This window comes from Trichomonas vaginalis, chromosome I (assembly GCF_026262505.1).
Source record: "Trichomonas vaginalis G3 chromosome I, whole genome shotgun sequence".
NCBI classification, from domain to species: Eukaryota; Parabasalia; order Trichomonadida; family Trichomonadidae; genus Trichomonas; species Trichomonas vaginalis.
Window position 1 is genome coordinate 23392783 of NC_067203.1, and position 16006 is coordinate 23408788.

The 16006-nt window shown below is 30.4% G+C and overlaps 9 protein-coding genes across 9 annotated transcripts, besides 3 other annotated features; 3 read left to right on the plus strand and 6 right to left on the minus strand.

The window, feature by feature from the left end:
- Positions 1 to 586: part of a mobile genetic element that runs on past the window's edge.
- A 215-nt stretch (positions 587 to 801) lies between these two features.
- Positions 802 to 1099: a mobile genetic element.
- Positions 1100 to 1531: 432 nt separating this feature from the next.
- Positions 1532 to 1687: a mobile genetic element.
- Positions 1688 to 1927: 240 nt separating this feature from the next.
- On the minus strand, positions 1928 to 2647 carry TVAGG3_1037150 (ribosome localization; the record flags this gene model as incomplete). Its single annotated transcript, XM_001328408.1, has 1 exon — positions 1928 to 2647. The coding sequence occupies one exon, from the start codon at positions 2645 to 2647 to the stop codon at positions 1928 to 1930; it is 720 nt and encodes a 239-aa protein (XP_001328443.1).
- Positions 2648 to 3548: 901 nt separating this feature from the next.
- TVAGG3_1037160 (armadillo (ARM) repeat-containing protein family) lies at positions 3549 to 5048 on the plus strand (the record flags this gene model as incomplete). The annotated part of the gene is made up of 1 exon (XM_001328407.1): positions 3549 to 5048. One exon carries the CDS (start codon positions 3549 to 3551, stop codon positions 5046 to 5048), a length of 1500 nt encoding a protein of 499 aa, XP_001328442.1.
- A 396-nt stretch (positions 5049 to 5444) lies between these two features.
- TVAGG3_1037170 (regulation of intraciliary retrograde transport) lies at positions 5445 to 5863 on the plus strand (the record flags this gene model as incomplete). The annotated part of the gene is made up of 1 exon (XM_001328406.1): positions 5452 to 5823. The coding sequence occupies one exon, from the start codon at positions 5452 to 5454 to the stop codon at positions 5821 to 5823; it is 372 nt and encodes a 123-aa protein (XP_001328441.1).
- Positions 5864 to 6391: 528 nt separating this feature from the next.
- Positions 6392 to 7750, minus strand: TVAGG3_1037180 (uncharacterized protein; the record flags this gene model as incomplete). Its single annotated transcript, XM_001328405.2, has 1 exon — positions 6426 to 7739. The coding sequence occupies one exon, from the start codon at positions 7737 to 7739 to the stop codon at positions 6426 to 6428; it is 1314 nt and encodes a 437-aa protein (XP_001328440.1).
- A 1481-nt stretch (positions 7751 to 9231) lies between these two features.
- TVAGG3_1037190 (transcription-initiator DNA-binding domain ibd family) lies at positions 9232 to 10211 on the minus strand (the record flags this gene model as incomplete). The annotated part of the gene is made up of 1 exon (XM_001328404.1): positions 9390 to 10151. The coding sequence occupies one exon, from the start codon at positions 10149 to 10151 to the stop codon at positions 9390 to 9392; it is 762 nt and encodes a 253-aa protein (XP_001328439.1).
- Positions 10212 to 10777: 566 nt separating this feature from the next.
- On the minus strand, positions 10778 to 11810 carry TVAGG3_1037200 (Chain S Ribosomal Protein S13p/s18e; the record flags this gene model as incomplete). The annotated part of the gene is made up of 1 exon (XM_001328403.2): positions 11252 to 11719. The coding sequence occupies one exon, from the start codon at positions 11717 to 11719 to the stop codon at positions 11252 to 11254; it is 468 nt and encodes a 155-aa protein (XP_001328438.1).
- A 119-nt stretch (positions 11811 to 11929) lies between these two features.
- On the minus strand, positions 11930 to 12981 carry TVAGG3_1037210 (cell differentiation protein family; the record flags this gene model as incomplete). Its single annotated transcript, XM_001328402.1, has 1 exon — positions 12133 to 12789. One exon carries the CDS (start codon positions 12787 to 12789, stop codon positions 12133 to 12135), a length of 657 nt encoding a protein of 218 aa, XP_001328437.1.
- A 49-nt stretch (positions 12982 to 13030) lies between these two features.
- On the plus strand, positions 13031 to 14088 carry TVAGG3_1037220 (peptidyl-threonine phosphorylation; the record flags this gene model as incomplete). The annotated part of the gene is made up of 1 exon (XM_001328401.1): positions 13031 to 13495. The coding sequence occupies one exon, from the start codon at positions 13031 to 13033 to the stop codon at positions 13493 to 13495; it is 465 nt and encodes a 154-aa protein (XP_001328436.1).
- Positions 14089 to 14207: 119 nt separating this feature from the next.
- TVAGG3_1037230 (armadillo (ARM) repeat-containing protein family) lies at positions 14208 to 15736 on the minus strand (the record flags this gene model as incomplete). Its single annotated transcript, XM_001328400.1, has 1 exon — positions 14399 to 15736. The coding sequence occupies one exon, from the start codon at positions 15734 to 15736 to the stop codon at positions 14399 to 14401; it is 1338 nt and encodes a 445-aa protein (XP_001328435.1).
- Positions 15737 to 16006: the final 270 nt, after the last annotated feature.

Consider the following 16006-nt stretch of genomic DNA (forward strand, 5'->3'; position numbering starts at 1 on the left):
TCAAAAAAAATTCACAAATTGGATCAAAAAAATCGAATCTCAAGTTAAAAATAAAAAATTTCTACATTTTTATCAAATTTAGATTTTTTTTTCAAATCATGCGAATTGATTGAATAATTGCATATTTTATCCCATGCATCTAGAAGTATGTGTAATATTTTTGCTTTCATCAAGAAATTGTCGAATTTGATCTTAATTTTTTTGAAAAATATACTTTTAGAAAAAGAAATAGTGATTGAATAGCTGCCCATGCTGTAAAAGGGTTATTTTTACAAGTAAAAAATTGTTATTTTTCGAGCAAGTCGAGGCTTTTTTACCATCTTATTTTTGAAAAATTTACGAAAAATTATATCTGAAAAAACGCTTCATTTTGATATCTTACAATGATAAAATACCAATGTTGCTGGGATATAATAGCTACACCTGGACATCTACTACATTAATGCGTATGACAGGTAAAGTTGATTTCAAAAGTATAGCCTGGAAAGATTACAATAAATCAACGATAATTCAAAAAAATTTCTTATAAGTTAACATAATAAAAATTTAATTTTTATATTGCTTGTATTATACTTAAGTATATAATGTTGCATGCTAAGATCAGTCATAATGTAAACCTCTCAATTTTATTGTCGTGGGAAGTATCTCAATTCCTTCAAAAAAATTGAAAAACTATTTAATTTTAAAAATATAATACTTTTAATTAGTTAATTAATTGGAGATATTTTTAAAAAATCACTTTTGATAATACTTTTGAGAACTTTAATTAAAAAAATATATTCAAAAATATCCAGGATATCAAGAGGGAATTGTTCCTTATGAGGTATATAGTTATGATGTATACCTCATAAGGAACAATTCCCTCCTTAAAACGAGAAAACTTGTTCGAAATTGTTTATCATTTCGAACAAGTTTTCTCGTTTTTAATAAGAAACTAAAGGCTATGAGGCACTGATTATATATTAGTGCCTCACAGCCTTTAGTTTCTAATAGATAGCTGGGAAACTTTCTCCAAATGATAAGTTATTCAGAGAAAGTTTTCCAGCTATCAAGAGGAATTGTTCCTTATGAGGTATATAGTTATGATGTATACCTCATAAGGAACAATTTCCTCCTTAAAATCGTAGACATTTTTATACTTATTAATCAACCATTCAAAATCATATTCCTCTGAAAAGTTATTTTATTAAAAATTTAGAATTTTAATAAATATAGAGTTTGAATTTCATACAATACCTATATATTTTCAATAATGGAATTTGAAAAATTCTCAAAAGTTCTCAGAAAACCTTTTTTTCATTAATTTTAAGAAATCTGAGTATTAAATTAAGTGATAAATTCGTTTGACACTACTTTAATTTTTAAATTCAAAAAATTATATGTGCTTCTTAAAATGACTCAAAAAAATTTTATTATAAAATAATATATAATATTAAAAATCCCACAACATTTTTTTACTTTACATAATCGTACTTCCTCGATGATTAATTTCCACTCAATTTCTATCGTTGACCGAACTTAGCATGCAGCAATAATATATTTAAATCTTAGAATGAAAATTCGGGACGCCCTAGCTATTCAATTTTCCCTTAGGACGCCCATAAACCTCTCAAAAATGTGATGTAAATATCACAATTTTGAGAAATTTACACTAGGACGCCTTAGGACGCCAACCCCCTTTTTTACCAGAATACAGTTTACATTATTCATATTTTCAGGATGTTATTAGTAAAAGTATTGGTCTTTCAGTGTAATGTATTCTTCCGTTCATTGATCGTGACGATGAAAAGGACGAACATAAAAAATATAATTCGAATAAAAAAGATATTGATAAATATGTATTATATAAACATTATAAAAGAAAGAATAAGCGTTTTTGCAATAAAAACATGTATTTTATTAGTATAAACTAAGTAAATAAAATTAATTAGTTCAAATCGCGGATTAAATCCTCTTCAAATTCCAATGTGTCGTTCATAAAATGCGGACCGAGGGTTCTATGAGTCTGTTGAACGTTATTAGGTACTACGACACTGTTTTTTCGGGCCAAGGAGAGAGCTCTTTCGCAAGACTCCATTGCCTCTTGATCTATATCGCTTTCGGGTGGACAAAGCTTGATCGGCTTGGAAATAATAATATTCATATCGCCCATTAACTTTCTTGTAAGGACTTCAAATAGTGCGGCGATATTGTAGTTAGTCGATGATGATATTTCAATATATGGGTAGTCGTGTTTCTGATGGAATAAAATTTTTTCAACTGGAAGAATTCGATTGGGAGCGTCAATCTTCGTTGCTGCGACGACAACGCATGCATCTGGACATAATTGTTTAACGAAGCGAATCCAGCGAGCTAAATGAACATATGAATCACGATTTGTTAAATCAATGAACAAAATAACAGCAGAAGCATCAAGATAATATGCATCTCTGAGAAGACCAAATCTCTCTTGTCCAAATGTGTCCCATATATTATATTCTATCATGCCAATTGATGTATATACTGGAAATGTATATTCTGTAATGCCAAGTCGTCTATATTTCTTCACTACCATGCCATCTACATTTATTCTTGATATAAATTTAGTTTTTCCGACTCCACCGTCGCCAAGAAGTATGACCTTTGGTTTGAAAACACAATCTTCCATTTACAAAAAAAAAATATTGGAATTTGAGAGTGGATGTCAGAAAATATACGACGATGAATTTTATGCTGAGTAGTAATGTATTATGATGAATATTTATGATATTGGTCTCAAATTTATTTGAGAAGATACCGGGAAAAATTTTGAAGCAACTTTTGGACGCTGATAAACTCCATTTTGAAGCAAACCTGATTAAGGGGTTGCGCAACTACAGGAGATGTTAATCATTTCTATTGCAGAAGAGTTTCGAGAAACCAATCAAGAAAATTTCAAAAAATGCTATTTGATTCATAATGCATCAGATGAAACTGTTGCTATGCAAGAATGTAATTCATTGTTCATCTGTAAATTGCATTAATAATGTTTTTATTGTGAGATTTATGAAAATTTATCGAAATTGCTTCAAATCAAGTGATATCCTTAGATCTCTGGATCATTCAGATGAGCTACTATTTTGTTTCTCCTAAAAATATGTGTTTCGTTATGAATTAATAAAAAAACTCTAACATATATTAACAATTCTTTGTGAATTTGTAGTGAATAACTTCTTTATCCGATATTATGTTAGTTCTGATCCTTCTTAAATTCCAAAATTTTTTTGAAAATCAAAAAATGAAGTTCAATTCTTCAAGATTGTTCTTGATATTTTTATTTTCAAATTTTTTTGGAGGTTTTGGAAATCTTTTTGTTTTTATTGCAATATATAAAAGTATTTATCTGAAAATAAATCTAGCAATATATCATTTTATTTGTATTTCATTGAATAATATATCGTATTTGAAATACGGAAAGATTTTAACAAATTATATTATCATTCCTGAGTTTAATGCAATTTATAAGTTCATATTTCTGCATATAAATTCTTTGGTTCCAAAATATTTAGTGATTGAGTTTCTTTTTTATTATGGAATACAAAGATGAAGATCCTACTCAATACCTCATTAACAAATACTCATCATCTAATGAAGAGATTCTAAGAAGCCTGTATAAAAGCAAATTTAATGGAGATAAAGACGCGAAAATCCAACATATTATAACAAAATCAGTTGATCTTTTTTCATCTGACCCGATTAAGTACATTAATACACTTTCTGAGTTAATATCGTTTTCAAAACAAATAGATTTCGATTTACAACCAGATGTTTTACAACGAATCATCGACCTTTCTGAAGATCCTACAATTCCACCAAGGATTCTTACACCGCCTGATCCAAATCATCCTCAAGTTAAAGCAATTGAATATTCTGAAGATATAATCGAAAATATTGAAAAACATAGTGACGAAATACAAGAATTAACATATGAAGCCATTGGAAATCTTTGCGGTTGTTCAAACCTAATTGAAACATTCTGCTTTTACGGTCTTTTAAACGTTTTCACTGAAAAATACATGTTTGACGGTATTTTATTAGCAATTGCAAACTACGCAAAATACTGCAAAGAGTACCGTGATAATGTTATTGGTTTTGGAATATTACAAAGCATTGTTGATCACATAGAATTTAATAATAATTTTAACTATGTTCGATTATGCAGACTTGCAAAATCTTTAGTCAATTATGATTTTAAGCATCCTTATATTGAGAATGGATTCGAAGAAGAGTTTTTCAAATTAACTTTCGATTTTATCGAAAAATTGTGGTTCTACTGGGAAATGAAGAATTACGATGAGCAGAGGCACTTAGTTAAAGCTCTTACAATGGCAATTTGCCAAGGAGTTATGGAAGATCAAAATACAATATTTCAATGGACAGAAAAATTCCTTAACGTGTCAGACTACACATACTCAAAATATAACAACAACCTTTCTCAGTTCTTTTTGGCAATTTTTTCAAATCTCGACGATGATTTTTGCTCAAGATTGTTACAACTTCCATTTTTCCAGTTTATAAATACAGCTTGCTTAGATGGAGACATACATACCAAATATACTAATGAACTATTAGTTTTATCATGCAAAAAATTCCGTAATTTTATTTTCTCAGAACAACTCTATTTGAATCTTATTAATGCTGTCCAAACATTGAAGTTTGAATTCAAACCCACAGTAATTGATGCATTGGCCGTTCTTGTCCTAGATTCAAATGATGAGCAAATTAAACTATTGGCAGAGTCACCAGATGCTTTTAATGCTATTTGGAGTATTGAAGCAGAGGTAGAGAATGGAACCTGCTTCTCCAGAGTCATGGCTCTTTGCAGAATTGCTGAAACTTCTCATATACTTAATAATACAGTAATAAAAGATATAGTATTTGAAAACGAAGATTTTGTTGATTGGATCAATGAAATCTACGACGTAACATCTGATCCAGAATTTGCTGCCAACAAAGATCCAGATATTGTTGACAAATTCAACATGACTTTATCAACATGGTTACTTATACCACCAGATGAAGAAGAATAAATATGTTTGTTTGTATTTTTAAAGAAATTTTGATATTGATATTTTTATTTTTCAAAAGGAATGCAATATTCACTTAGTTTCAGTTATTCTTACATCTACGTAAATTCATTTTAAGAGGATGTAACAAATTATTTGAATGATGTGAAATGTTTCTTTTTGATTTGCAATCTCTCATAAAATCTGATAGCAAACAATCTAATATAATCGAAATAACAGTTAAATCCAGAAGAAAATGTTTAGAAATTGATATTTTAAAAATTTCTTGGGTAATTATTGAGATTCAGGCTTCACTTATACAATAAATGGGAATGCCTTATGAATGATAGATCAATCAAATAGATATCAAGGAATAAAAAATATAATTCGTCACATTTATATAAAGGTGACAAAAACGTTTTAAAACATGGAAATTCAACCTCCTCCAGAAGCGCCAAAAGCCGGCCCAGCATTTGAAAACAAATTCAAAGTTCTTCAAGCACAGACTGTTATTAAAGAAACTCTTGCCGAAACTCTCGGAAAACAGACATATCAACCAGAATCTGCTTCTGAAACATCAAGACAGTTAGCAGAAGACATCAAAGCAAAGCTTAAACAAACATTACCACCTCATTATAAACTTATTGTTCAAGTTTTACTTGGCGAACAAAGAGGACAAGGAATTGCAATGGGATTCCGCGGATTTTGGGATAATGATACAGATAATGTTGCTCGTGAAACATTTTCAAATGATGCCATATTTGCTGTTGGAATTGCTTATGCTTTGTATTCATACTAAATATTTTTTTTAGAAATGTAATTAAATATCACGATATAAGCTAGTTATTTATGTTTAACATCATCAGGAATAATAATTTAATGATACAACAAATAATTGAACTAAGAAAAAGTAAAATAATAAAAATCATCTTTGATTCTTTCATGCAGAACTCTGATAATTGAAATGATTCTAAATAATTTTTGCTATCTCTTAATATTTGTTAATAATCTACATCATATTTATATAAAATCATAATCTTGAGCAAAGTATTGATAAATTTGTAGTCAGAATGACATATCTCTCTTATTTAAACATAGATCTAAGGATTTTGAATTTCATGAATTCCCATGATTTTTTTCATCTTCATTCTTGCTGAAATACCCTCCAAAAACTCAAAAAAATGAACTTTCACTTGTTTGAATAAGTGACATAAGTAGAATTAATTCATAGAATTTCAAGGTCTAAACTCGGATTTTTTTTGCAATATTCAAAATATCTGCGAACAAATGATGAATCATACCACTAAATTACTATGTTTTAAACATGTGCTAAACCATAGTTTTAAATAGATATCTAACTTAAAAAAAAGATTAAAAAAATTTAAATAAAGAGAAAGTTTTTTATCCTTTTGGTGTATTAGATCTGACTTCAACAACATTTGAAGGGAAATTTTCAACAATCTTACGGAAATCGTATAAGGACGAGAAACAACGATATCCTTTGATTTTTTGATCGTATTCCGAAATAGAAATCAAACCAAACTTCTTGAGCATCCTGAAAAGAACTTCGTGCTTTCCAGGAGGGAACTTAAGGAAGTTAAATTCTTGGAGATCGAACTCTGGGTTATTATAGTTATTATCACGAATAAATGATACAATTGGATTAATTTTCCTATCCTTATTGGCATCATTCTTTGTGTCGCTGCAAATTGAATCGACATCGTTACCGCGGAAGTCAGCCATTTTTCTGTAATACGCTCTATAGTCATCTTGCGAAGCAGAGATGGTAACACAAAGGAATGTGCCGTTCTCTTCGATGGAGAGGACTTTGAAATTGCAATATGAGTAGAGACTATCAAAAATATCACTGAAATTCGTAATTGCGGACTTTAATAAGAAAATCCTCTTTTTGTCTTCGTTATTATGCATTGGAACAAAGTAGACAATGTTATTTCCAATATGATAACATGCTCTTTCTAAATGTTGATATGAAAAATCTTCGAAATAAACGAAAATTTCAACGGAATTGTTATATTTTGTGGCTGAAATCATTGGTTTTGCATCGGGCTGCGATTTTTGATAGCATTCCATGATTTGAACAATTGGATTAAAATCTTTTGCAGAAATTTTTTCTTTGAAACGTAATTTCGGGACCATTTTATATAGAATATACTTTGAATCTAAGCTTATGACAGCTTTATCAATAAGAGATTCCTGTTCTTCATCTTCAAATTGGATTCTCATTCGAAAGAGTTTTAAGGCTTCTTCATTAAGGGCGGCGAACTGTAGATAAAACAAAATTTGACATTTGTAATTGTACGGATCGGCAATTGCTGTAAATTTCGGTGAATCATTGTTTTCTTCGTCTTCGTCTTCTTTATCTTCTTCTTGAGTGGTACCAACATTAAGGCTCTCGCAAAATTCATAGATTTGATAGAAAATTTCTGGAATTGCTGTAATACAATACGAGAATTTAGTAATACCTAAAATGTTTGTTAAAATATTCGTGTTTCTAATAGTAAAATAAAGAACCTTAAACCTCGCTGATAGCTTTATATCTTCTAAATATAAAATTTTGTTCCAATAAATAATTAAAAGAAATTTTCCTTCTGGAGTTTGAACTTTAAGATAACCTGCTGCCATCTTACTTATTTCAGCATCTGGAATATCTGCACCGGAAAGAATGACAGCTACGGTAAATCTAGAATCGCTCATTTAAAAATCCAGTCAAAATTATATGAAACTCAATCAGTCAAAAAAATATAAAATATTTTGTAATCTCGTTTTTAGCTTCAAATATGAAAACTCACTAAAAATACATTTTAATTATTAAGTTTGAGCAATAAGTATAAAAGTTCAAAATGAAAATAAATTGTTTCGAGAAAACCCTATTAAGGTAGTCACAAAATCTAAGTAGTGAGGCTCTCAAAAATTGAACCGTACTCCATACAAAATTTGTGTACCCTCACTACTTAGATTTTGTGGCCTTCAATTGAGAGGTTAGTTTTGATAGAGCACGTTATAAAATTAAAAGGGAAAAATAAATAAAATTGAAACATTTAATTATATATAATGTAAGGAGTGTAATTCCAAATTTCCTAAAAACTATTCAAATTTGAGCATTTTTTTGGAAATAGTAAATCTAATATGTACATCTAATAACAACATGATTCATCACCTTTTCAAGCTCTGCAGTCAATTTTTTGAAATTTGATTGAAATAAATGTAGCAAAAATTACATTTCATTAGGGAATATATGAGTTTCTCTGGAAACAGGCTGATAAATTTTAAATTTTGTCCAATCAACATGAATGCATTGAGAAATTTGGATTGATTTTCTGGTAGAATCTGGAACAATTCAACCATGTATAAATGGATCATGTAATCATCATGAAATGTTAGTGTTAGAGTTCAAAAGAAACAGAATGAGTGGAAATCAAACACAATCTGAATAATTTTAAACGTATACAATCTTTAAGTTTGTATTTTGAATTCAACATATATGATTGTGTAATTCGTTCTTTCAAATTTTCGGATTCAGGCATGTTTTGATAAAATTCATTCCCAAAAACGTCAATTAACAATTAAATTTAGTGTATTTTAAATATATATACGTATTATATTTTATAAATTATATTAAATTCGCAAAATTTTAAGTTTTAAACAAAAATAAAAAATGTTCAAAATATGAAATTATGCCTAGGATATTAAAATTTACATGTTAGCAATTTTTTTGAATTGCTTTCAATTTTCATATTGAAATTTTTAAGATTTTTTTCTGAAATAATAAGCAAGAATATCAACCTAAATAATATTAAATTCCATGCGTTAATTTCCCCTCAAAAGTCATTGACCGCCTCTCAATCTAGATTTTGTGAGTACTTTAGAAAGGGTTTGTTATGATATCGCTTGAGATATAGCATAAACACTGGTATGGCATCTATAGTGTTGATGTTTTGATGGACTGTAGTAAGTTCATTATTGTAAAAAATAACTCATTCAAGTAGAATTTTTTTACACATGGAAAATGTAAAAAAAAATCACTTTATTTTAGAGCAGCAAATTATATCATTTCCACAATCTACTATTAATATATATATACAACAAACAAACGAAATACTGAAATAAAGAACAATGACAGTCTTTTTTTTTTTCGAAAAAAAAATTACGCGAACAGGTAAAAATAAATGAATATTTATTAATTAACATGAAATAAAAGTTGAACATATACTATAGAATTATCCGTATGAGCATGGAATGGAACGACCACATGTCTGGAAAAAAAAATATTAAAGACCCATAACAGTTTTTCTGGAACGATACATAAATTATGTTATAATATTAACGAAAACAATATAATCCTCTTCAATAGAAGCCTGAATGCTTATTTTTGCTTGTCCATTTACATTTATCTAAATCTTCTTGAGTGGAATCCGAGCGGAAACATCCACTTTCATGCTGATAATACCGAACATTCTCCGAATTATTGAACATATATGATCCACCATCTTGTTTTACGATTTCTACGAAGCCGTGAGAAGGAAATGAGCCCTGAGGAGAACAAAGAGCAGATGTAGCTTTGGAGATACCCAATAGTTTGGCAAGAGTATTGACTTCTACTCGTATAACATCATTCGTTATCCATTCGACACCAATTACAGGTTTCAAGCTTGGGTATTTTTGCGTTAGAAGTAAAGCGTTCCATAACTTTTGTTCAAATCGAAGCTTTTTCGAAGATCGCTTTGGGAAATATACACTTTGTAGACTTGAAAACTCGACAGTTGGAACGTTCTCCCATCTTTCCGGAGGTATAAACCCTAATTCGTTCGGTTTTATAATTAGATTTCCGGAATTTGGAGCTAATGGGATTTCTGGTTCTTCTTGTACTGTATCATTTTCTTCTTCTTCGGAGCGAGTTTCTTCAGGAATCCTAACCTCTTCAGGTTTCTTCGGTTCAGGTGGGGGGCTGGCCGATTGAATTGATGGAAGCGAATCGAGTTTTGTTGATTTTGGCTTTTGCTGGGGCATCAGGAATGATTGCTCGCAATGAACAACTTCACCTCCATGATTTGAGCTCCAGCCAATAACTTTATTGTCTGTAGCGGTGGGAAAGTTTAGCATATTCATTAAGAAATAATTTTTCTTTGTCTCAAATATTCGTATAAATACAAATTCGGATGAATTTTGAATATATAGTTAACTATCCAATTCGTTAGTAAAAAATGATATCTCAAATTGACAACTATTTGAATCGGCTTTGAAAATTGAAAGACCATAATTCAATTTGAGATAATAACTTCTTTTATTTTCGATTTAAATGTTTTAAAAATGAAACATATGTTACTCGTTTAGTACATGAATCCATCGAAAACGATACTTACAAAATAATATCGTAAGAATGAAGGCATTCAAACTGATTTTCTAGGTCAAAACTTGTTATTTGAAACATAAAAGTTGCAAAATATTATCAAGATCTATACTGTCTGGTAGTTTCACATTTTATGATTTCACAAGTTTTTCATTTAACAAGATTTGGCTCGAATTAATATAATCAAAAAGTTATAAGTTGTACCTTATTTTTGGTATTTTCATCGGTTAGATTTTTCAATTTGAGTTTATATCGTCGTAAATTCAAATTATTTACGGTGAAAGGTGTTCTGGCAATAATTCATTTTTTAAGATTTTGATCTTCTTTAATTTTGTAAACTTTTCAAAACTTTTATAATCCTTCTATCAAATTTTAATTGATGACAGGAATTTTCGTCATTTTTTTTGATCACTTATCCTGAAATATTCTTTATTACAACCAACTGTAATAAGAATGCCACAAACAATTAACTCATTTTCTCCTAAAATTTGCCTCAAAATTGAAGATCAGATTGAAAATGAAAAAATTTTCAATAATATCACAACCTCAATCTTTTGAACAGCTCATCTACTCAGCAAAAGAATATTAATGACTGACAATTGATTCATGATATTTAATTAAAAATGTAAAAATAAATATACGATAATAGCAAAATAAATGTGGAACATATCCACCAAAAAAGGTACAAATAAACGCAGAGCAGATACCATTGATTAATTTTGAATTCAACAAAAAAATTAGATTTTTTTTTTTCTATTACTGATATCAAATAGTATTATTTCTAAACTAATCGATGGTATTTTTTTTTCATGAGTACGGGAGAATTTTCTTTGCTTTTGAAGATGGTAATATAATTATTTTAGTCTTTCTTGCGTTCAACACCAAGGGCACCACCACGGCGGCCAGTAGACTTTGTGCACTGACCACGGACCTTAAGGCCAAGACCGTGGCGGATACCACGTTTCATACGCATCTTCTTCATGCGCTCGATTTCTGCACGAATGTTAGCACCGAGATCTGTGGCAACCCAGTGAGTATTTTGACCTGTAGCGCGGTCGAAGCGGCGGTTGAGCATCCAAACTGGAATCTGGTGTTCTGTTGGGTTCTGGATGATAGAAACAATGAGCTCTTCCTCCTTTGGTGTAAGTGTACCAGCACGGCGGAGTGGGTCAAGGCCTGCACGGCGAACGACTGCGTAGGCAAATCTGCGGCCAATACCAGAAATGTTTGTAAGAGCAAGGTAGAGTGGGCGGCGGCCATCAACGTTTGTTGAGAGCATACGGACCATATCACGGAAGGCAGCTGGATCTGTTACTTCGATAGGCATCGTTCACAAAAGAGCAAGCCATGCAACTTTACAACTATTCAATAATAAATTTAGAAGATTTTGCAAATCAAAAGCAAAATATAGATAAACAACTCTAAGGTGTTTATAGAGATATCAATTAAATGAAAAATTATAAACATTTCTTAATAATTTTGCTCTAATTTGGCCGATACAACAGATGCGAGATCAGAATTATCTTAAGTCACAGTACTTACTATTAAAACTATAGCAGTTAGATCATTCTACTATCAGAATTGACGTGAATTTCTTAGCATAAGAATATGAATGATTGAAAATATCTTACAATGATATAGTATGCCGTCAAACAATAGATATTAAGAGATTTAGCTCAGAGGAAAAAAAAAATTTTGAATTTTAGATTTATGGAGTATCTATTTATCTTTTATTCTATTTTACATCTCGTCTTCGAGTTCAGCTTCCCAATCAATCTCAGGGAAATCTCCAACCTCTACCTTTTCAGCACGAACGAAAACGCCATATTTGTTTTCACATTCAAAGTAGCGTTTTCCATCGAGAGAACCATCATTCTTTCCATATGGCTCATCTAATTGAACGCCAATCCAATAGCCATTACTCTTTTCTACCTTTCCAACGTATCTGACGCAACCACGATGGTGTGAATGATCAGACATCTCTATTTGGCAGCGGTTTCCTACTTCAATACCTTGTGGAACGTCATCATACTTATGATGAACTTCTCCTTTAACAGGAATACCGGCCTTACGCTTCATTTCACGTATTGTGCCTGTACGGTGATCATAGTCTGCGTCGCTAATTTCATACTTTTTAACAGCATTTACATCATTCAAGTCACCAAACTCTGATTTACCAGAGATTTCAATTACAAGTGGTGATCCTGTTGCGTATGTACTTAAAGGCAATGATTCATCTTCAATAAGATTGCCATTTACTTTAATTTTCATTGAAGATGGTTCGTAGCCTGTCATTGCATAGAAACGAGGGCGTAGACTTGCAATAGTAACGTTAGCATCAAAGTTTGTGTTTGTTTCAACACCCATTGCGGCCTTGATAACACATTCAACGGACATGTCGATTATGAAATCGAAAATCTTCAAACGTTCGTTGTTGTCACTTTTGAATTACTGAGAAAAATTATAAAATGGAAAGAACAATCCAATTAGTACAATTATTTTTTACCGAGTCAATCATAAAAGTGAAGTTAAAAAAATTGAAATAATAAATTGGAATGCACTACTTATACACAACATTTTTTGAAAAAGAAGGATAAAAGATAAAAACGTGTTCTATTCAAAACTAATTTTTTAAAAAATGGGCTGCGGCAGTTCGTCGGCTGTGCGGGTTGCCCCAGAGCCAGAACCCGAACCTATTCTTATTCATGAAACAGAGGAAGAATCTTCCAGTGAGATGTATTTTGCGGCTAATGATCAGTTAATATTTACAACAGAGACTTCCCCAGTCATGTTTAATGAAAGCGTTTTCATGTATTCCACTTTGTTAACACTCGACACATTAACACTAACAGATTCCCCTAGTTTTTTCAATCCCGCTGTCAAACCAACAATCTTAGAATACGAATTTCAGTACCACATTGGGCATGGCTCGGCATCAGATGTATTTTTAGTTATCAATAATAAAACCAATCTTAAATATGCCGCCAAAGTATATGATCCCAATTATTTAGATAAAAAAATGGTTGGATCAGGTGTCCAGCCTATTGATAAAGTTTATAATGAAATTGAGATTATGACAAAGATTAATCATCCAAAGAGATGATGAACAGTCAAAATCTTTAATTTTAATTATTCCTTTTGCTGACAAAGGATCTCTGACCAATAGTTACTGGAAAGTTGATCCATTTAAAGAGGACGATGCAAGAATAGTCTTTAAGCAAATCGTTTACGGTTTAGAATATTTACATTCTATTAACATTGTCCACAGAGATTTGAAACCAGAAAACGCGCTTGTATTCGAGGATGGCCATGTAGCGATTTCAGATTTTTCGGTTTCGAAACAGTTAACCGACGAAAATGAATTATTAACAGATACGGAAGGAACACCAGTATTTTATTCACCAGAAATATGTAGCGGCGAACCATACTTAGGTAAACCAGCTGATTGCTGGGCAATTGGCGTTATTTTATACCTATTAATTTACGGAAAACTTCCATTCTTCGAACCAGATGATGAAAATGTATTGAAGACACACTTTTTTCGTATATCTCAGATTATTTGCGATTCAGAAATTATTTTTCCAGATAATGTTAAAATTTCGAGTCAATTGAGGGACTTTTTTACCCATGTGCTTGATAGGAATCCATCAACACGTTATACAGCTTCCCAAATGCTGTAACACCCTTGGCTTCGGAATTAGATTTTATTATAAATTGTTTGTATTATGTATGATAATCAAAACATTATTTTTACCATGTATGAGCTCAGATTGATACACTTTAATAAGTTATTATGAAAATAATTTATTTTATTTCTGAAAACAACAGCTTTATACATACAAGAAGAAATTAAACTACATATAAATATTGGAAGTTCAATTAAAAATCGTTGAAACTATGCATATATGAAAATTGGATCAATTTTCTATTCAAAAAACATCGAATAGTTAATGTCGACTCCTCATTATGAACTTTAATTGAATGCACTTTAATGTGTGGATTATATTCATCCGTCAGGAGAAAATAATTTTTGAGATATTTGATCGAAAAGCTCATGGACTTCTTTATTATCGGTACTATCAGACAGATCAGATAAAGATTCCATGATATTATTTTCTTCTACAAATCTCTGTGTAAATTCTATTCCATTCACAAATAACATCTTTTTAAGTAATAACATTGCTGCAATCGCAATCTCATCGGAAAAATCAGAGAAATCAGCATACTCTAGAAGTTCTTCTATTGCACCTGCGTTCATTAAATCATGTCTGATATCATCTGTACAAAATCTTGAAAACGCTGTTAGTATGTATATTACTTCTAACTTAATCTTTGAGTCATATTGATTGATATCAATTAGTTCTTCAATACTAAAAAATCTGTAAAATATGTTAGACAATTGATTGTGACAAAAAATAAGCTTACCAATAGCATACAATGCTGACTGTTGGATATTTTTAACTGAGCTTTTTGCAAATTTGTATATTTGTTCTACTTTTATTTCATTTGGTGAAACAGCTGATGAAGCTAATATTGCCAAGGCATAACAAGTGATTTCATATGGCATATTTTCTAGATTTTGATTCATAAATAATCCAAAATGATACTTTTCATCATATTCTTTGAATTGATCGAAATCGGTAAGTGTATTTAAAAGTCTGAAATAGTCAACCATTTGTGGATGATTAATATCAAAATACTTCATAACTTCATCAATGAGTTGGCAATATATTTCATAATAATTATTCAAAGGAATCAATCTTATTATTTTTTCAAGAAATATCACTTCATTGTTTATCAATAAGGTTGAGTTCAGCTCAGATGATAAACATGACTCTGAAATGACTATCGCTGCAAATATTATTTCATCTGGTGAAATATTACTGAAGATCCTTAAGGAGAATTCGATATCTTTATCAAGAATATTTGTTAAAATTTTGAATGCAAAGTTTGCATGATATATTCTACTCCTAAATATTTCTATCAGGATTTTTTCGACATTTTCAGGATCAAGACAGTGAAAATAATATGGTTCATTTGACGATATAATGTTAATAAGAAATAGCAAAGCGTGCGTTTCAATGCTTTCCTCTCCAATTGAAGCACAATTATATAATATTGAGGGAATATCATAGCCAACAAATGACTCGTCAATAAACACGTTAGCTCTAAAAGCGTTTGCTACATCTTGGAGTGATTTTGCTAATTTTGTTAATTTATTTTCTTCATAATTCTCTTTGATACTTAAAAACAACTGTGATAAGTTACTTATAGTATAACATGACATTGAAGATGATTCATTGTCGTAATCATCTAATGAATCATCTTCCTTCTTATACTCCATCAAATTTCAATAAAAATTATGTGATAATTGTTTAAGGATTGCTCACACATAGTTCGATAATATAGGATTTCCTTACCAATATCATTCCTTTGCGATCAAAATTATTTCTATTTTCATCATAAATGATAATATTCCAACAAATCATATCAATATTCACTTTATTCTAAGATTTATTCGATTGCTACATATAACCACAGGACCACATCTATTTGTTGATTCCAAGAAGAATCTAAATTCAAATCACAAATTAAATGAGATGAATTTATGCTT